The sequence below is a fragment of the Canis lupus genome, chromosome 5 (genome assembly GCF_048164855.1).
Source record: "Canis lupus baileyi chromosome 5, mCanLup2.hap1, whole genome shotgun sequence".
Classification (NCBI taxonomy): domain Eukaryota; kingdom Metazoa; phylum Chordata; class Mammalia; order Carnivora; family Canidae; genus Canis; species Canis lupus.
This window is the reverse complement of record NC_132842.1, coordinates 69,978,056-69,999,337: the sequence shown is the minus strand read 5'-3', so window position 1 is coordinate 69,999,337 and position 21,282 is coordinate 69,978,056. Positions and strand designations below refer to the sequence as shown.

The window sequence follows — 21,282 nt, the reverse complement described above, 5'->3', positions numbered from 1 at the left end:
CCGGCCAGGCTGCCCCACAGCCAGGGGCCTGTTCTATTGGACAAAACGGTAAGGAGGAAAGTGCATGGACTCAGGGTCCCACAGACTTGGGTGTGACCTGCCTTTGGATCCTGACTCTGCAGTTTATCAGCTGTGTGGTCTCAAGCAAATCCCCTAACATCTTTGAGCCTCATTTTCCTTATTTATAAAATGATAATAATAGTAGTTGTTTCATAGGAATGTTGTAAAGATTTAGGCCGATAATCCATGTTAAGCACTTTGCATAATGCCCAGCACACAGAAAGCGCTTAATAAACAGTCCCATTCTCTCTTCTTATTAATACCAGGCAGCCAGGAGTTTGCCTGCTCTGCCAGGCTCCACTTATTGATGGATTCAAGGCTAAAAATAGAGCTGCAGCTTTGGGGAGTAGATCCTTCCAGAGCCAGGAATTGATGCCCTTGCTACTGTGGATGGGGAAGGAGCCTGCTTCTCCCTCCAGGGGTTCTCAGAGGAACACGAGTCTTGATGCCCATCTCCCATTGATTCCAGGGCAGGCATGCAGGGGCCAGACCAGCCCAGGCCAATGAGCTCTCCTAGCAGGGGGTTCTGTGATCCCACGAGCCGGCTTCTAAATCCAGCCCTGCCATCCACTAGCTCTGTAACCTTGAGCAAGCAACATTCCCTCTCTGAGGGTCACGATTACTCTCTAGCCTGGGGAATTGACAATGGCAATAACCTAGCTTGTGATAACAAACACCTTGCAGGCACAGAGGCCTAAGGCCAAGGATAAGCTCTGGGACTCTGGGTCATGATGTCCCTCTCCAAGGCTCAGTTTTCATATCTCTGAAAAAGGCACAGTAGCCCTCACCTTTGAAGGCTGTTCCGAGTAGGTCATGGACAGCAGTTGCTGACAGCAGTAACATCTGATGGGAACCTGAGTTATCCAGTGGCCCGTCATCTCCTGTCAGAGGGTATGGAGAGCAAAGACGAAACTTTATTTTAGCTGTTTGTAGCTATTGATCTGCCAGCCTTGGAAAATGCAAAGAAATGCATCCAACAGAAAAACACCTCTCTCTTGCCTTGCACCGCTAACAGGCTGGCCTGGTAGATAAGCCATTTCTGTGCAATTGACTTCCCCCTGCCACCAGTTCAGTGCTCTTGGCGAGTTATTTTGTCTCCCTGGACAAGATCTGATTTAATTAAAGCAGAATCTGAATTGGTGGCAGGAGCCCCCATTTCCCCTTGTGCAGTTAGTCTTAACAGTGACGTCAAAGGGCATAAATGTGGCTTCTAGGGGCATTGAGCCAGGCTCCTTCACATAGATAATGCGGGGTCGGGATGGCTCACAACCCCAAGGCCGCACACCCTAGATTATTTCTCTCCTTCTTCCCTTCCTGGGACAAGTCCATTTGGGCTCTAGCCCCTTACTTATTTCTGAGTATAAGATGGATATATAATTGTATAACAATACTATTAATAAGAATATACAATCTGGGGTGCCTGGCTGGCTCGGTTGTAGAGCATGCAACTCTTGATCTCAGGGTTGTGAGTTCGATCCCCGTGTTGGGTGTAGAGACTGCTTAAAAATAAAATCTTTTAAAAAATAGAAAATAAAATTTTAAAAATACACAGTCCCATCCCAATACACATCACCTTGCAGTCCTCAAGGAAGATACAAGGAGGGGAGGCAGTCATGTTGTTCTGCCCAGGCTGAGCATGGATGATCATGTGAGGGTGCCAGCAAACCCTTTCGGCCTGATCCCACCAGGTGGGGTATCACCCCAGCGGTACCTAGGATAGGAGATCAGGGTCTGGATTCTTCCTTTCCTAGGTTTGGTCCCAGAACTACCACTGGGGAACCCTGGGCTAATCTCTTAGCCTCTCAGTTATCTATTCCGGCCAGTTTAATTAGAAAGGGAATTTACTTAGGGATGTTAGGCTTATCGGATGATAGAGAAACAGGCTCTAGACGCAGCTTCACAGGGGCATCTCCAAGAAGCACACTATAAAATCGGACCGACGAGGGAGCTGCTGCCACTGTCACTGACTCCAGAACCATACTGCGTTGGCCGCCACCAGGCCAGCAAAAGGTGTGCCCCACATGCATCTGATCCCACTCAGAGCTCACCGCCTTCTTGGTATCTCCGATGGGTGAGTGGGATTGAAGGAAAGTGGGTCACATGCCTGCGCCCTTGCTTCAAAGAAGGCAGGCTTCTGCTTTGGGAAGAAGGAACTTGAGATATAAGGAATAATCAAAATGTAGAAAAGGAATTTTTAAGAACATTGGGCAAGAACTAACATTCAGTACGTTTTCTTTCTTGTCTATTTCCCCCACCTTGAATATAAACTCCATGGGGCAGGTGTCTTGAGTGTCTTGTTTACCTCTGTGTCCCCAGCACCTGACATGGAGACTGCGGGGAATAAACAGTTTATTACAGACAGTAAAATGTGGGTTAGGAAAGAACCACCTGTACTTTGAGGCTGGCTATTGGCCAACTTACAGTCTCTCAGGGGGCAAATCTGCTTCTCCTTATATCACACAATACATTTGATTCAACGGACCACAATTGGGTGGTGCTCATTCCTCCACAATCCTTTGCCTGATGGTGAAATTGTCTTCACCCTTTATTTCTCAGTGCTGATTCATCTCCTCCAGGAGGCTTTCCTTGATGGGCAACTCTATCACTATCACTGCTGCCATCACCACCCTGCCCCTGGGAGTTGGTTTGGTAGGGTGGTTAATAACACAAGCTCTACAGTCTTAACTGGTTGATTTCAAATACTGACTTCAACTCTTAGTAACAGTTGGAGCGTGGATAAGTCACGTTAGCAGTCTGAAGATCATTCTCCCTAACTGTAATGATTTTGAAGATCCTCCTCCTCCTATAAGTCACAGAGCTGTTGTGAGGTTTAAATGAGATATTGTATGCAAGTTCTTGGAAAGGGGCTGGATGCAGAGAGCTAGCTCAATTGGCTGTTGCTGCAGCTGCCATTGCAATCCTCACAGTTCTAGCCCTTACTGGGACAACACTGTGATTGTTTTCATGTCTGCATCCCCAACTTAACTGGAAATCAGGAACTGGGGTGTCCTTTACTCCCCCACTCCAAACCTCTCCATGCACCTGTCATATGTACCAGGTCCTCACACTGTATTTGTTGGATAAACAATGTACTAAGTCAAAGAAATCACAAATGCAAAGACTAATAGGTAAAACACCAAATTTTGTGTGTTAGAAAAGTAAGTAAAATGTAAATGTCACCTGGGAATGGGGAAAATGGCAAGTGGTTAATGTCTATATTATGTAAGGATTTCATACCCACCAATGAAAAATAGGTTGCTAAGAGATATCTGTCCGGACAAAGGTCACGAGCAAGCAATTCAAATGAGGAAATAGAAGTAGTAAGTAAATATGGAAGAACATTCAACTTGCGTTAGGAAATAAAAATGAGGTACAAATGAAAGCAACAATAACATAGAATATATAATTCAATAGGAAATTATTTGTAACACTACAAAATGTCCAGTAGCAGAAGAATGGTCACCTAAATAATGACACGTTGATTCAATGGCATGGTGTGCCACTGTCAAATACTTACAAAAGTGTGGAAACTAATGCTTATAATAGTTAGGTTTACAAGCATACTGCAAAATTGGATTTGAAGCATGATCACAAGTATGCAAAAAATTCATCTTGACTTGATGAAAGCCTGGCAGAAAATACAAGAAAATTAAAGTAGTCACCTTGATAATGAAGAGGAACTTCACAAAATTCCCACTATACACCACACACTATGCCAAGGGCTTATTTCTACTAAACAAGAGTACAGAGAAGAGATAGAAGAGCTCACAGAAATAAAAGCAAAAACACCAAAGGAAGTAAAACAAGCTGTCAGGATTCAGGAAAATTACAATAACACAGAAATAAAAGTTAGCGTGGATGTAGTGCCAAAGAGCACAGACTCTGCTGAAACACTACAGGGGACAGAGGATAGAAATGAGAACATGAGAGAAATGGAATGAAAAGATTTTTTTTTAAGTTTAAATGATGAGAGAAAATGACAGAGACCATATACACGTAACAGAAAAAGTAAACCAAAAAATGGCATCAAACAAATATTTCAAGATATAATTCAAGAAAATGTCTTGGAAAAATGGAGACATTGAAAAGGTAATGAGACCCAGGAAAACTGATCCATAATGATCAATATCAAATATGTCCTAATAAAGGTATAAGATTTCAAAGTTATAAAAAAAATCCTTTGGGCAGCTTAACCAAAGCAAACTAGTCACTTACAAGGGGGTGGATACCAGGCTGGCCTCTGACTTCTTCATGGCAGCATCCAGCATTCAAACTCAATAGAGCACCACCTACAAAGTCAGCAAGGAAAGAAAGTGTGACTCAAGTATTTTATTTTGAGCCAAACTGCTGATCAAGTATAAAGGCAGAAGACAACATTTTTGAACATGTGTGGGAGTTTGGAGGCTGAAGCAAAAGCACAGTCTGGATTTGTTGGAAGAACAGGACTTCCTTCCTTTCGGTAACCTAAAGTCTTAGTCAGGAGTTCATATGTGTTTATTCAACAGACACATACATAAAGACCCTAGTATGTGTTGGGACCTGTGTCCCCAGACTATAAATGAATCTTATGCCGAGTGCTGGAGTGGGCGGAAGGCAAGTTTCCTTAATGAGGTAAGTTGGCTTTTCAAAGATAAGTGGGAGTAAGTACGTGAAGGGAAGGGTATTCCAGACAAGGAGAAAAGCAGGCAGGCAAGAACGCAAAGGACAGATATTCTGAGATAGAATTTAAGATCTCATGAAGGGTGTGTTCTGGAATGTCCAGACATCTGGAATGGGATGAGTGGGTAAATCCTAAAGACTCAGAATTGGGAAAGGGTAAGAGGCCTTGAATGCTAGGCTTTTAAAAGGCTTAAACTTCATTGCACTGGGACTGTGGAATCTTGGAATGGTTGAAGCATGAAAACCACTGTTTAGTTGCAAGAAGAAAAAGATCAGAGGTTCTGTGAGGATTCAGATTTCACTATTCCCACAGCTGCTTAAGCTAGCATTCATACTTGATGATGCATATGCGAACCATTCCCTTTAAAGTCAGGAACAAAGCAAGGTTGCCTACTAATACTGCTTTTGTTCAGTGTTGCACTGGTAGTTCTGGCCAGCACAGAAAGACATGAAAAAGAAATTAAAAGCTTAAGGATTACCCTCACCATCTAAACATTCTTCATTGCTGAGTTAAGAAGTGGCTTGTATATTTCCTTCTTTCTACATCTTTATGTTTTTCCTAGAGGTTGTTTTTTGTTTGTTTGTTTGTTTGTTTGTTTTTAAGTAAGTTTCACATCCAGTATAGATCCCAACTGGGGCCTGAACTCACCACCCTGAGATCAAGACCTCAGCTGAAATCAAAGTCAGACACTTAACAAACTGAGCCACCCATGTGCCCTTTTCCTGGAGTTTTTAATTGTCTCCCCTTTATTCTTGCACTATTTGCCTTTATTATTGAGGACAGAATCTTCCCAACAACTTAGTGAGGTCAATTTTCTCATCCCCATTTTATGGATGGAGAAGGAGGCTGTGAGGATTGTCAAAGACCACAGCCAATACATGGTGGATTTAGGACTCTTTTCTTTCTTTCTTTCTTTCTTTCTTTCTTTCTTTCTTTCTTTCTTTCTTTCTTTCTTTCTTTCTTTCTTAAGATTTCATTTATTTATTCATGAGAGACACAGAGAGAGAGAGGCAGAGACATAGGCAGCGGAGAAGCAGGCTCCATGCAGGGAGCCTGATATGGGACTTGATCCCGGGTCTCCAGGATCACGCCCTGGGCTGAAGGCGGTGCTAAACCGCTGAGCCACCAGAGCTGCCCTGGAGTTAGGACCCTTTTTTTTTTTTTTTTGGAGTTAGGACTCTTATTGGTCTTGGTGAGATGACCCAGTCAAACCTAGGCTGGCCCTATATGAAGAGACCAAGTACATGTCGGGGAGATGGTGGTATAGTGAGGGTATGTCTCAGTTATTTGAACCTCACAAAGTTCAGAAAGACGAAGGTAGTGTAGAAAAATCCCAAAGGGCATCTAATTATTGAAAAGTTTATGAAATGAGGCATGGAGGACTAGCCAAATTGGCCAATACTCAGCTCCCCAGGGGGGCTAAGCAACCCGTCCCCAGTGTCAGGACTTTTGCACATTCCATCCAACATCCAAGCATGTTCCAGACACACTTCTTGTGTCTGGATCCTCCTCATCCTTCAGGTCACCACATTCTTTTTTTTTTTTTTTTTTAATGTTGGTTTATTTATTATTTATGATAGTCACAGAGAGAGGCAGAGACACAGGCAGAGGGAGAAGCAGGCTCCATGCACCGGGAGCCCGACGTGGGACTCGATCCTGGATCTCCAGGATCGCGCCCTGAGCCAAAGGCAGGCACCAAACCACTGCGCCACCCAGGGATCCCAGGTCACCACATTCTTTCCCCTCCTCAGAAAGTACCCCCTCCCATACCAGTGATTCTTCATCTACTCTTCGTCTTCACTTCCCTAGATTGCTCACAGTTTTGTTACCAAGTCAGTCTCCTTCTTCTTCCCTGAGTGAGGATGCTTCTTGGAGGCTTCCTAAGACCTGGGGTTTCCATCCCACCAGATCATCAGATTGAACCATTCCTGTAGAGGTCACAGCCTAGGTGCTAGTGGACACCATCCCCAGCACCTGTAGAATTAAGAGAGATAAAGTACTTGGAATAATCTGTGTTATTTTATATCTGGAAGCAGAGGACTTCTTTTTGAGCTCAAGTGAGAACCCCTTAGGGGTTCCCTCATCTCCTTCTCCCTAAGCCCCCACATCTAATCATCTATCTATTCGATGAATTCCTTGAATACCTCTCATGTTGCCAGGCCTGTGCCAAGCACTATGTATACAAACTGGGGCAGGTCACTCACTACACAAGGGCACTCAGTTGAGAGACAAGTGGGAGCCAAGATCCAGCCAACAGGCCAATCACCAGACTGGATTCACAAAGCTGTGTCTGCTCAGAAGGGTGCCTTTTCCTAATTCCTTCAAAAGCACTGGATGGGCTAGAAGTAGCCCTGCACATTGATGAATTGGTACCTGCCCATGTAGAGTTACAGGTCGGTGGGGGGGGGAGGGGACAGACAAATGATCCAACAACTAAATATGTAATTAGAATTACATTACACTCTTATTTTGCTGGTGAGGACACTTAGTTTCTGAGCAGCAAAATCAGTGGCCCAAAGCCACTGAGCTAGTAATGACAGAGCCAGGGTTCAAACTCAGGTCTCTTGGCTCCAAAGCCACAATCTGCTCTGCAGAATGAAAGAGGCATTTGGGGCACATCAGTATTCAAGGTGAGCATAGGTCCCAACCTTCATCATCTCAGTTTCTCCCTCTTCCTGACCACACAGGTGATAAACTTGGCTTTCTCTGATCCTGAAGGTCCTTCCTCTTGACCTTGCCAGCCTCTGCGGCTCAGTTCGCTTGGATACACCTGCTGCCTATTGCAGAGGCTTTAAATGAAATGACAGTTTTTACTTCCTGACTCATGTGTCTTTTGGATCCAGTCATTCATCCCAGGGGCTGGGCTGAGGACAGACCTGAGTGACAGCCCCTGTGCTATACTCATGATTCCATTCATAGTGGCGACTAAAGCCATCATATATCTAGGAATAAGCTGATATGAATAAAATTATAAAACTTTACTGAAGAATATTTTAAAAATGATCTGAATAAATGGAAAGACACCATGTTCCTGGGTGGAAAAGCTCAGTATTATAAAGATGTCAGGGGATCCCTGGGTGGCGCAGCGGTTTGGCGCCTGCATGAGTGCAACATGAGTGCCTTTGGCCCAGGGCGCGATCCTGGAGACCCGGGATCGAATCCCACGTCGGGCTCCCTATGCATGGAGCCTGCTTCTCCCTCTGCCTGTGTCTCTGCCTCTCTCTCTCTCTCTCTGTATGACTATCATAAATAAATTTAAAAAAAATGTCAGTTATCCCCAAAGTAACCTATAAATTTAATGTAATTTCAATCAAAATATCAAAGGTACTTTTTATGGAATTTAACAACCTGATTCTCAAGTCTAACAGGAAGAAAAAATACACAAGATTAGAAGATCCAAAAAAAATTTTTTTAGAATTTTTTATTGTAGTATAATATACATAAAATTGCCATTTTAACCATTTTTACGTATAAAGTTCAGTGGCATTACGTACACTCACACTGTTGTGCAACCATCACCACTATCCATCTCCAGAACTCTTTCATCTTCCCAAACTGAAACTCTGTCCCCATTAAGCAGTAACTCCCATTTCCCTCTTTCTCCACAAGAAAAAATAATTTTAATGAATAAAAATGAGCCAGAAATAAAAATACTTATAAAACAAGAGAATTTCTTTCTTTTTTTTCTTTCTTTTCTCTCTTCTTTTTTTTTTCTCTCTTTCCTTCCTTCTCCCTTTCTTTCTTTTCTTCATCCTATCTATCTTTTTTTTTTAAGGAGATGGGAATTTATTGACTACACCACAAGGGATCGGCAGGCAGGATAGCAGAAGAGAGACTGTCTGCCTATCTGTTTATCTGTCTTAAGGGTAGCATTTCAAACCCACAAGGAAAATATAGACTATGTAATCAATGGCATTTGGACAAATGGCTCTCTGATTTGAAAGATAAAAAATCTGAACTCTGCCTTACACACATACAAAGTACCGTTGATTTAAAGAACTGAATATGAAAAAAACCCATGAAAGCTTTAGAAGAAAAGTAGGAAAGGTGGATAGATTTGACTACATCTTCAGAATGACAGAGACCACAAGAGCCAAGTTGAAAGACAAGTAACAGACTGGGGAAAACAAGCCTGCCGTGAACATGCAGTAATGCCGCAAGTATATATCTCAAAAATAACAATTTTGCTCTTAGTTTTTCCACTTCCTCACGTCAATCAGAGGTTCCACTTTACCTCCAGGAGAATTAGTGCTTTTATATCGGGAATATAAAGAGAGAGAAAGAGCCAACGTTCAGATGGCATTGTTTTTTAACTTTCCGGATCATCTGCTGAAGCCCACATAAGAAACCACATTTTTGAAAGGCAGAGCCTTTGATCTGCAAGAAGCTGCTTTTGCTGAAGAAAAATGCTCTTGAAAATCAAAAGGGTAGATCCTGAAGGAAGCTGGAGGTAGAGTTTATAAATTAACTATAGATTGCAAAGAGGACAGAGAAGACCCAGACCAGGTGCTACCTAGAGCAATCAATGGAGAGATGGGGCGGAGAGGGAGAAAGAGAGTCGGATCAGACATGACCTTGGAAGAGGTCAAGGGGGACTAGGATGAGGGTACCAGGCCTCCAGGGCCACAAAGGAGTCAGTGCCCAAAGATGGCCACACCCTCTAACCTCACTGCCTGGGAGCTTTGTGGGGGCTGCGCCTTTACCGGCAGATCTTCTATGGCCACTTATGTAGGTGCTCCAGGCCACTTAGGCCATTCAGCTATTCACTCTCCAGCCAGGGCCTTCACTGACAGTTGTCTGGAGTGCTCAAAAGAAGTGATGCTCACCCCTGTCCTGGGATTTTGCTGAGGATCTCTGTCCACACTTAGTCCTACCAATGCCTCCCCTATTGAAGTGACTTAAGACTTTTACTCCTCCTCCTAAACCAGTGGGTGAGATCTTTGACATCCATAGATTAGGTGGTACTATGGAAGTGAAGACCCCTGGAAACCTGTACTTGGCTAGAACTAGATAATGGTAAAATCTACTTTGGGCTAAATAGATCCACAGCATACAAAGAACTCATAAATCAATAAAAAATAGATGAATAATCCAATAGAAAAATGAGAAAAGGATACGAAAAATAAAATTCCAGGAAGAAATATAAACTTGTAATAAGTGTATGAAAAGATGCTCAATGTGAGTTCTAATAAGGAAAATGCAGATTAAAACAATACGATGCAGGTTGCTTATCAAATGGGCAAAAATTAGGCAAATAAGGGGAGAAAGCATTGTCAGGTGCCACTGGTAGTAGTACTCATTGGTGAAGCCTTAATATAGAGCGAGTTGCCAATGCTATAGAAATTTTATTTATTTATTTTTTAAAGATTTTATCCATTTATTCATGATAGACACACACACACACACACACACACACACACACACACACACAGAGGCAGAGACACAGGCAGAGGGAGAAGCAGGCTCCGTGCAGGGAGCCCGACGTGGGACTCGATTCCTGGTCTCCAGGATTGCGCCCTGGGCCAAAGGCAGGCGCTAAACCACTGCGCCATCCAGGGATCCCTGCCATAGAAATTTTAAATGTACACACCTTTGAACCCAGCAATTCCACTTCAACCAAAATGTCCCTCCAGGCGATGGTTGAGAAAATCACAGGTAAAGGTGTCTGCCCAACATGAGTGCAATAGAGTTGTTTCCCAATAATGTTAGAGTGAAAAATTGGGTAACAGATTGGGAGTGCAGTTGGGAGGTGCTGCCATTTAGGGAGGGTGGACATGATAGCCTTGACTGACAAAGTGATCCTTCAAATTTGGGGGTGAGAAGTGATCCATGCAGACTTGGGAGAAGAGATTCCAGGCATAGGAATAGCCAGTGTGAAGGCCCTGAGGCCTCAGCATCTTCAGGAAATGTAAGCTCCCATTGTAGCGAGAGCAGAGTGATGGGCAGAGGAAAGAAGTATCTGGAAGGAGGGTGCACCACTGGGCACCTGTGGGAGGCGGGGTAGGTAGGCAGGTCACGTAGGGCCTTGTAGGCCACTGCAAAGGTGCTTTGATATTTGCTTTGACATTGGAAGCCAGCAGAAGGATTTATTATTAAAATTAAAAAGCAGAATATAAGATCAAAGTATAGGATGATATGTTTAGAAATTCATTTTGAGAAGACTGAAAGGAAATAACCAAAATTGACCACAGCTGCTGAGTTAGAGTGACAGGATTATTCTTTTTTTTTCCTCTTTCCAACTTTTAATGTCTCTTTATAGCGTGTTTGTAATTAAAACCTTTTTATAAGAGTCGGTTTTTAAAACTGGCTCTTGAGGTGGAAACGAGGCTGGAGGAGGAAGGACACAAAGAGCGATGGAGGGTTCGAGGCAGACGGAAGGCCAAAATGGTGGCAGACATGAAGGGGAGCCACACTGAGGGGGGAAGAGAGAGGGCTGGGAAGGATGAGTGGAGAGAGGAGAGATGGCCACCAGGATGGGGCAGGAGTGGGGGCAGAGGCCAGTCCTACTGTGGCCCTGCCAGGGCCCCCCAGAGAAACCCAGGCAGCCAAACTGCATTCCAGCATCTCAGGAGGCCCAGCAGCTGCCTGGATGATCCTAAGCAGGGAAGCAACATGAAGGAACTCCAGGGCTCACAGAGCCCCTATCTGTGAACTATCTGTGAGCAGGAACTGCCATGGCTCCACACAAGCACTCTGAGAAGCACCTGGTCCTTCTGAGAACAAGGCAGGGGCTATACAGCACTTTTTTTTTTTAAATATTTTATTCATTTATTCATGAGAGATACAGAGAGAGAGAGAGAGAGAGAGGCAGAGACACAGGCAGAGGGAGAAGCAGGCTCTAATGCAGGGAGCCTGAGGTGGGGCTCGATCCCAGGTCTCCAGGATCAGGCCCTGGGCTGAAGGCGGCGCTAAACCGCTGAGCCACTCAGGCTGCCCCTATACAGCACTTTCAACACAACACACACACACACACACACACACACACACACACACAGCACGGATGGCCCTGCACTTCCACTACAACTGCACAGCAGAAATTCTGGTTCCCAGTGAGAGCCAGGGGTATGTGCTGGAGGCAACCAGGAGGGCAGCAGCAGGATTCTTTTTGGAGCCTCTTTTGGAATCCGCCAAAATGCATACAGAGCCTGGTGGTGCCCCTTCCACATCCCCTTGGCCCCTGACTCAACTGGAAGCAGCTGGGAAGATAGTTTTGCGTGCCTTCCCTCCCCCACATCAACAGAGCCTATGTTCTTCTGTCTCAGGGCTCTCGGTTTCACTGGGGAAGGCCTCACAGCCCTCCAGCTGGGAACAATTTAGAAATGCGGGAAGCTGAGGCCCCCAAGGGGCAACCCTTAAAAAAGGGAGCCTGGAATCTTGGATAAACACCTCAGCTTTCAGTCCTCAAGTGGAACAAGTCCGAGGCTCTTCCTGGTGGGTCCTCAGAGGGACCCTGGCCAGATTGAGCCCAGTTGCCCACAGCTGTAACCAACTCAGAGAACATCCTCCCTAAAGAAATCGTTCCTCCCGTAGAAGGCTCCCCCATGCTGGATTTGTCTACTCACTTCCTCATAGTACTGTTTACCTCGTTCCTCCATCCCCGTATCTCCTAGAACTAGAAGCCAGCCCAAAGGTCAGCTCTCCTGACATGACACCACAGCAGGTGGCATCGGTGAATCATCTAATCCTCTGGGCCAGTCCTGGAAACCACTTACCCACCTGCCAGACCAATGCCCTTTCAAGTCTCGCACCCTGAGAGTATTTTCTGGTCTGGAGAGCAGCAGGGGAGCTAAGGCCCCAGTAACAGCCTTGACTAGGGCAGGGTGGGAGCTGGTGGCTCAAGACCCCAGCCTCCTGGCCTCTCCAAGAAAGTTCCTGACACTTTGCAGTCTTTCAGAGGATGATGCACAGGAACTGGACCCCAAGTGGCCCAGTGGTGGCTCATTCCTTACTTCACTTTGTTTTGGTTTTCTTCTTCTCCTGCCTCATTTCTCCAATCCCTTAAAGGTACTTTTTGGGATTATTTCCCAAGTAAACCATTTGCACCCAAATGTTTTTCCTAGGGTGTGCTTTTGAGGGAATCCAAACTAAGGCATGTACTTCACATGTAGGGCTGTGTGCACCATATGACATCATGTCAGGGACACACATAGTGGTGCTAAGATGGATCAGTGGGCTCAGGCAGTGACAACTTGACTCCCTCCATTATAAAATTACCTATCAACCTTTCATATAATAATTTCATCCACTGGTGATTATTGCCTTAATCTATTATTTTCTTAGTGGTTGTAAAAAAAACAAAGGTGATTTTCTAATCCCATCAATCCTTCTAGATTTATTAGAATTTTTTTTATAAGGAACTACCATTGCTCACAAACGACGGCTCTAGGTTGAGATGAAATAGCACAAGAATGACAGTATAAAGACCTAATTCTCTTCTTGTCACTGCTAATTCTCAGGATGAGGATTGTGGTCTGGTTACCACCAATGGTGTTTAATAGTATTTGCTTGATGTGAGGCTTTCTCTCTCTCTCTCTGTCTCTCTGAATGTCAATATGGACAAATGGGTGTTTATATATTCAGTGTGATCCCATTACTCTGTGACAATGTCCTTGCTGGCTGGCTCAACAAGATGTTTTAGGCTCCTGTTATCTATTTCCTGCCCCAGATTTGGAATCACCTGCTTCTCCAAGAAGCCCTAATTCTTGGTGGCTGGAGGACACAATCTGAGCACTAAATGTGCTCACTGATAGTGAGTTATCACTGCTTCCAAATTTTTCAGTGGATGGAACTGGAAAATACATAACTTTTGAACAGAAAAATGAAAGAATCATGAATTTCTGCTAATATTTCCAATTCAAATGCCACATTTCAAGGTTTTTACTTAACCTCTTTAGTTTTATCCTCATATCTCTTTTCTTTTATACTGAAGATCTTGGATTCTCCTATTATCATCATTACTTATTTGCCTTATGCTATGATTTACATAAAATAGTTTCAAAAAACAACATCAATATTTATACTGACAGTGAAACTTCCAAATGCAATTTTGAAATTTATTTGCAGCTCTTTTTGTCCTTAGAAAATATATTTTTAAGCATTTACTGTCAATATATTGTATTGTGAAGCCACTTCAGGTAATTATCTCCACTGAGTAGTTATATCACCAGTGTGATGTAAAGTCCTTCATTTCAGATTGTTTTCAAATTTTAGACATTGTTTTTTTTTCTCCTTTCCTTTTGATTTAATATTTTTCCTTTTTAAAAAAGATTTTATTTATTCATTTTATTTGAGAGACACAGAGAGAGAGCAAGGAGGGAGAGGGGCGGAGGGAGAGGGTGAGAATCCCAAGCAGACTATGCTGAGCACAGAGCCCAATGCAGGGCTCGACCCCATGACCCTGAGATCATGACCAGAGCTGAAACCAAGAGTCAGACACTCCACCAACTGAGCCATCCAGGTGCCCCTTGATTTAATATTATTGTTGAACGTGTGAAATATTTATCTGATCCAAGGCCAAAGCCACATAACAATATGCATTTAGAAAGTTTCCCTCCCATCGCTGTCCCTCCACCATATTCTTTCCTCCATAAGTAATTGTTTTTATTGTCGTTGAGTGGTTTGGGGGTTCTTTTGCTTTATTCTCCCAATGTTTCTTTTTGCAAATACAAACAATTTGTATACATATTTATAGCCCTTCCCACCCCATTGTTACACGAAAGATAGCATGCTAGATATTTAGTTCCACAACTTGGGTTTTTCACTTAGCAATATATCCTGGAGATTGCTCCATTGCAATGCATCTTCCACATTCCGTGTTACAGCTGGATACTATCCTTGGTTCCTCGGTGTGAATGTATCACAGCTTATTCAGCCAGTCTCCCTAATGATAGACATTTGGATTACTTCCAATATTTTGTTATCTCAAATTATGCCACAATGAATAACCTGGTGCATAAATCATTTTAACATTTTTCCCGGTGTATCATTAGGCTAGAATCCTGGAAGTAGGATCATTGGGCAAAAGGGTAAATGCATAAGTAATCAAGGATTTTTTTTATTTTTAGGTATTGCCAAGGTCACCTTCCAAAGAGTTGTACTATTTCACAATCTCCCTGATAATTAATTTTCAGTCATTCATACAATAAGCACTTATCGAAACAGTGACAAAAATCGACACGATCCCTGAGCTCAGGAGCTTACTGTCTGGTAAGAAAGCTAAAAAGAAATAGGTAATCACATAAAGAATCATCCCCAATGTGTATCAGAAAGAGAAGTATCAACTCTATAAGAGTTTACAACCAGAAGCCCCAACCTGATGGGGGACATGGTCAGGAAGATTTCCCTGAGGAATAGTGTCTAAGCTGAAATTTGATGAGCAAGGAGGAATTCGTCAGGAAAAGTGGGTGAAGGAAAATACCTGAATAAAGAGGGAATAAAAACAGACATCACAATAATCAAATTAATGGAAATTTATATCAAAATCTATGAAGCATAGTGATCTTCATTCAGAAGATAATTTACAATTTGAAATTATTTTGTTAAAATATGCTGAAAGTGAACAAACTTGAGATGCAGCTTAAGACCTGGAAAAAGAACAAGACAAAGTAGAAGAAAATTAATGAAGCAGAAAACAAAGAAAGAAAAAGCAGTGAAAAGGATAAAGAAAAATGGCTTCTTTGAAAATATCTTGTAAAGTACAGAACCACTAGTAAGCCTAATTAAGAACAAAAGTTATAGGGCTTGGAGATACAAATACATATAGATCATGGGAAAGGAGATACAGCTGTGGGGCAGACAGGGCTAAGGAATCTAGATAACATTATGGGGCGCCTGGGAGGCTCAGTGGGTTAGGCGTCTGCCTTCGGCTCAGGTCATGATTCCAGGATCCTGGGATTGAGCCCCGAATTAGGCTCCTTGCTCAGGGGGGCACCTGCTTCTCCCTCTCCTCTTCCTTTCTCATGCTCTCTACCACTATCTCTGTCTCTCTCTCTCAAATAAATAAATAAAATCTTTAAAAAAATAAAGATAACATTATGACACATCCACAGGAGGATGACACTGTATCAAAATATAAATTACCAAAATTGACTCAAGAAATAGAAAAATTGAACAGGCTAATAAAGAAAAGGTCTCTCTCCAGCCCTTCCTCCCTGACTTTGTCTCTCCCACCCTCTCACCTCTCTACCTTTATTTGTTTGTGGCCTCCACGCCTTTGGTGTTACACACAGTCTCTCTGTGACCAGTGGGAGCCCCAGAAGCCACCTCACTGACAGCCTACACTCATCCCCGTGTAAAGCAAGAAAGAGTACCAGCTGTCCTCTTAGTGACAATAGTTGTAGTAACAACACTAATAAAAATTCCTGGCTGATTGCTCTGCTTGAGTCACAGTGTTGATCAATCACAGGACTGGCCGAGGCTGGGTCATGCTCCCCGACTCCGTGGCGGTGGTGTTCGGACACCTTGACAGACAGGTCCATCCGGCTCACGCAGACCTGGAGCAATTACCCAAGAACCCAGAAGCCTGTGGAGGACCACAGTCCACTGTGACAGTCTAGCACTTTCAGATAATGAAACGGAGAGGAGCCAAGGAGAGCAGGTAATAAATTGGAGAACCGTGTAATGAATCACAACCTCGAGTCAGACAAAGCCACGTGAGGTAGCTAAAATTTAACTAGATATTATCCCAGATATTATTCACTCAGCATTTAACAAATATCTGTGGGGCATGGACCTGGCTCCAGGCACTGCTCTGAATCAGTAAAGAACAAGAGAGGCAGGGTATCCAAGAACACCTGTCCTCATGGAGCTTGGGTTCTGTTTTTTGAGTTGCGTGACCATGAAAACATGACAGAATTTTTTTTTTTTTGAGGTTTTACTCATTTATTTGAGAGAGAGAGAGAACATGAGTGGTGGGAGAGGGGAAGAGGCAGAGGCAGACTCCCTGCTGGGCTCAGATCCTGGACACACATGAGGCTTTATTCCAGAACCCCAGGATCATGACCTGAGCGGAAGGCAGAGGCTTAACCCCAACTGAGCCCAGGTGCCCCAAAACCTGACAGAATTTAAGTTCCCATCCAGTTCAAAGGTCTTTACTGTAAAATGGAAAACCATGCTTAATATCTTAACAGATAAAGAAAGGCAAAATCCATCCCCAACCTGAGTGGGAATACAGCCTTCTTTGATGAAAGAGAATTTAAGTGATTTGAGTACCTGGAATCCAGAGAGTAGCCTATAGCAAAGGTTCCCATGTTTTAAGCTACAAAGGCATCTAGAGTAGTGACTGAGCCCATAGATTCTCAGTTCAAATCCCCACTCCACTTATTGGCTGAGTGACCTGGGACAAGTTCCTTATCTTCTCTGTGCCTCGGCTTCCTCATCTGTAGGACAGAAGTACAAATCGTACTCTTCTAATGAAACTGCTTATATAAAAAGTATTCCCTGAGAGCCCACTAAATGCCAGGCATTATTCTAGGCATTTAGGAGACACTAAGGAACAAAACAAAAGTCTTGGCCTCCAGTAGGGGAGATACAAAATAAGCACGATAAGGAAGTAAATGATATGTCTTTTCTCTGGAGATGGGGAAAGCAGAGCAGGGTGAGGGGAACAGAAAGGACTGGCAGCAGGCTGCCATATTAGTAGGGTGCTTGGAGTAGGCCTCCTAGAAATGGTGAGATTCAAGTGAGGACCTGAAGGAGGTGAAGGAGTGAGGAGGAGCAGGTATCTGGGGCAGGGGCTGTCCGGGCCCAGGGAGCATCTGCTATAAAGGCCATACAGGAGGAGCTCGCTTGGGATATTGGGAGAATAACCAGGAGACCAGTGTGGCTGGAGCTGATGAGAAGGGAAAAAGAGTAGGACAAGGAATCGGATCATGAGGGTCTGCAAGGATTTTGGCTTTTATTTCGAATAAAGTAGGAGCCACTGAAGTTTTTGAGCAGAACAGGGACATGATCTGATCCAGATTTTAAAAGGATCCCTTTGGGGCGCCTGGGTGGCTCAGTTGGTTGAGCATCTAACTCTTGATTTCAGCTCAGGTCTTGATCTCAGGGTCGTAAGCTTAAGCCCTGCATTGGGCCTATTTAAAAAAAATAAAAATAGAGTTTTAAAAAAAGGATCCCTTTGGATACTATATTGAGAATAGAATGTAAGTGGACAAGGTAGAAGCAGGGAGACCACTTAGGAAGCTATTGTAATAATCCAAGTGAGAGGTGATAGCAGTGGAGGTGGTAACAAACGGCCCAATTCTGGATATATCTTTATGGCAGAACCAGCGGGATTTTGCAATTAGAATATGAGATGTAAGAAAAGAGAAAAATCCACAGATTTTGGTCTGAGCAACTGGAAGGATGCTCATCAACTTGGGGGGGCAGGTTCAGGGAGGGCTCCAGGTGAGCAGACCTGGTGGTGGGTGGAAGATCAGAGGTTCCTCTTTGAACACGTTTAATTTGAGATGTCTACTAGACACAGAAGTGGAGATGTCAAGCAGGTGGTTGGATATGTAAGCATGGAGTTGAAAAAAGAGTTCCAGGGTGATGACACAACTCTGGGAACCAGAGGCAACTAGATAAATGTATAAAGACCATGGGACAGGATGAGAGCACCAAGGGAATGAGAGGCCATAAGGAAGGGAGGAACACTGAGGACCAACACTGGGATATGTGACATGAGAGAAGACAGAAGAGGAAGAACCACAAAACAGCTAGAGTTGGGATGGCAAGGAGTTAGGAGGAAAATCCAGAGACAGTGACATCTTAGACGTGGTGTCTCCAGGAAAAGAGAGTGATCAGCTGTGTCAAAGCGCTGCTGATGGTCTGGAAGATGAACCAAGGTGATTTAGGTGGGCGTGCTGGAAGTGGGTGGAGGCAGGGGAGAGGAATAACAATGCCTTTGAGGAGTTTTGTTGGAAAGGTAAGGATTGCTTTTTTTTTTTTTTTTTAAGATTTTATGTTTAAGTAATATCCATACCCAACGTGGGGCTCAAACCCACAAACCCGAGATCAAGAGTTGCATGCTCCACCAACTGAGCCAGCCAGGTGTCCCAAGATGAGTTTCTAAAAAATGGGCTGATAGCCAGCAGAGAAAATCTGGTTTAAAAAAAAAAAGAATACTTTTATTTTGCTTTATTTTATAAGGTGGGAGAAATCACATTTGCTGTGTGACAGATCACTGGCTAATATGGGAAGGTGTTGGGAGGTTGAGAAGTGGGCAGAATGTATGAAAGAGTCACTTAAAAACATGTGAGAGTGAAGGCTCTCGTGGCATGTGGTGTGATTGCCGGCAGCCTTCGGGGCCTGCTTGAAGTTTATGGTCAAGAGTTGTGACAATTAAATAAGCTGATATATAATATATGAAAAGCACTTAGAACAGAGTAGCATATAGAAAATGCTATGTTAGTGTTAGCTATTATTATTTTAAATTAAGTATAGAGGGGCACTTGGGTGGCTCAGTTGGCTGAGCATCTGCCTTTAGATCAGGTCATGATCCCAGGATCCCGGGATGGAGCCTCAAGTCTGGGGGCAGGGCGGGGGGGAGGCAATGCTGCTCAGTAGCCAGCCTGCTTCTCCTTCTCCCTCTGCTGTTCCCCCTGCTTTGTATTCTCTCTCTCTCCTTCTCGGTCAAATAAATAAATAAAATCTTTTTTAAAAAATAAAGTAAGTATAGAAAGGCTTGGGGTGCCTGAGTGGCAGAGTCAGTTGGGTGTCCAACTCTTGGTTTTGGCTCAGGTGGTGACTCAGGGTCACGAGATTGAGCTCTTTGCCAGGCTCTGCACTAAGCGTGGAGTCTGCTTAAGACTCTCTCTCTCTCCCCCTCTGTCTGCCCCTCCCTCCTGCACTCTCTCTCTCTCAAATAAATAAATAAATCTTTAAGTATAGAAAGGCCAAAGGGAATCAAAGACTATAGCATTAGTAATGTTGTGATAAGAAGAAATTTACTCATATTGGGTGTTTTATGCAATTGTAATGTTTAAGAATATTTTCTCTATTAGAATGACAACTGTATAACTCTGATTTAAATGTGTAACTGAGTAATAGACTAAGACTTTGATTGCAAGTTGAACTCTTACTAAAGTAATGCACAATATTGGGACATCTAAGTGAGTTTGGGGCTCACCATATTTATTAGTTTAATGTGCTAGATTGATAAAAACTATTTTGTACTTAAAAATATTCCATTTGTTAAGTGAGAAAATATAAATACTTAAAAAGAAATCAAATACAATTAAGCTTATCAGAGCAATTTTCCAATGTGAAGGTGTTTAATTGAGTTTGTAAATGGGACCAAACATTTAAAGTCTCCTTAAAAATTATTCTGAAGATGCATTAGGCTTATAAATAGAATAATAAGATTTGTAACCTGAACATAAAAGTCGGAGAACTAAGGTTTTTAAATTTGTAATTTTAATAAATTGACTCCATTTTTAAAACCAAAATAAACTTTCTTAATTGTCTTCTCTGCAGACAAAAATTATCCTCAAGGGCATCTAAGAACAGGATGAACGATATCCAAGGAGAGCTGCTTCTTGTTGGAGAAGCAATCAGAGCCCAAAACAAGCTACTTTCCCGGGAAGGGTCATGTTGGGGGCTGGGCTCCAGGAGTGGGCACCGTGAGGAGATGGGGGGAATGGTGATGTGTGTGTGTGGGTGACTAGACAGAGGAGATGATGATCACCCAGCTGGGGTGGGAATTGAGGTGAAGGGCTGGATCTTCAAGGCAACTGGGAGGTGTGGGTGGGATACATGAAAGGAAAAGGAGGCAGCTTCAGATGGGAGTGCTCTTCACTGAACTCCCTTTTACATTGTTCAGGACACACCATGAAAAATGTGAGTTGCTTTTCACTTTGGTCACTGAACGTATCCCAGGCCAGAGGGACCACATGGGGCCTTGATTTAGGAGAATCCAAGGTGTCCAGGCAGCTAGCATGACTGTTGAGAAGGTCCCTGCAGCTCTGTCCTGGCAAGGGGTATGAAATCTGGAAGGCATTTGGGGTGTGGGTGCTAGAAAGGGGATGCTGCTCTGGGCAGAGATCATTCCTGAGGCTTTTCCTCAGCTTGGAAGGAGCCATCCCTGGGACTGTGCTCCTTTGGCCTGATGCCTGGTTCACCAAGTAGCTTTCTGGGTTTTGAATTGTTCTATTCTGTTTTTAAATTCTTGTCTATTTAGTGTTTACTGTGTGCCAGGCATTGTTCTCCAGTACACACACAATCATCTTGTTAAATTCTCATAAGAACTCTGGGTGGAGGTGGCTGCCTGGGGTTAGCTGGTTAGTCTAGCCCTAGAACCCAAACTCAACCACAATCCTACACTACCTTTCGTTGACAAAGTCTGCCTCCCAGAGACCTTGATACTGGGCTTAACAAGGGCAATCCTAGCCAACCTCAGTCTCCTTAGGTGTAACATGGGAATAATGCAGCTTACCCATGGGGCAGTTACATCAAGCAACAGGGACAACTGTTGGATAAAGAAGGAAATATTTCTGGTTTTCTTTAGGAAGACCCTGTGCCCCAAACTCAAGTATAGTGAAGAAAAGGAAAAGAATAGACCAACCTTGCTCATTCATGTTGAT

The 21,282-nt window shown here is 43.5% G+C and overlaps 1 protein-coding gene across 18 annotated transcripts in view; it reads right to left on the bottom strand.

Annotated features, from left to right (window-relative positions):
- SPOCD1 (SPOC domain containing 1) overlaps window positions 1-21,282 on the bottom strand; it is a 77,024-nt gene that overhangs the window by 40,350 nt on the left and 15,392 nt on the right. For 9 of the 18 annotated variants that reach the window (XM_072827352.1, XM_072827351.1, XM_072827336.1 and 6 more), the window contains exons 2-6: window positions 6,539-6,694; window positions 4,276-4,349; window positions 2,316-2,391; window positions 2,109-2,197; window positions 849-941 (exon numbers count right to left, since the gene is read on the bottom strand). In XM_072827352.1, the coding sequence (XP_072683453.1) occupies window positions 849-941; window positions 2,109-2,197; window positions 2,316-2,386 (253 nt within the window). In that variant the 5' untranslated portion in view covers window positions 2,387-2,391; window positions 4,276-4,349; window positions 6,539-6,694. Of the gene's footprint in view, window positions 1-848; window positions 942-1,633; window positions 1,772-2,108; window positions 2,214-2,315; window positions 2,392-4,275; window positions 4,350-6,490; window positions 6,507-6,538; window positions 6,695-21,282 lie in introns of those variants that run through there. The other 9 variants (XM_072827341.1, XM_072827337.1, XM_072827339.1 and 6 more) reach the window with 9 other exon arrangements.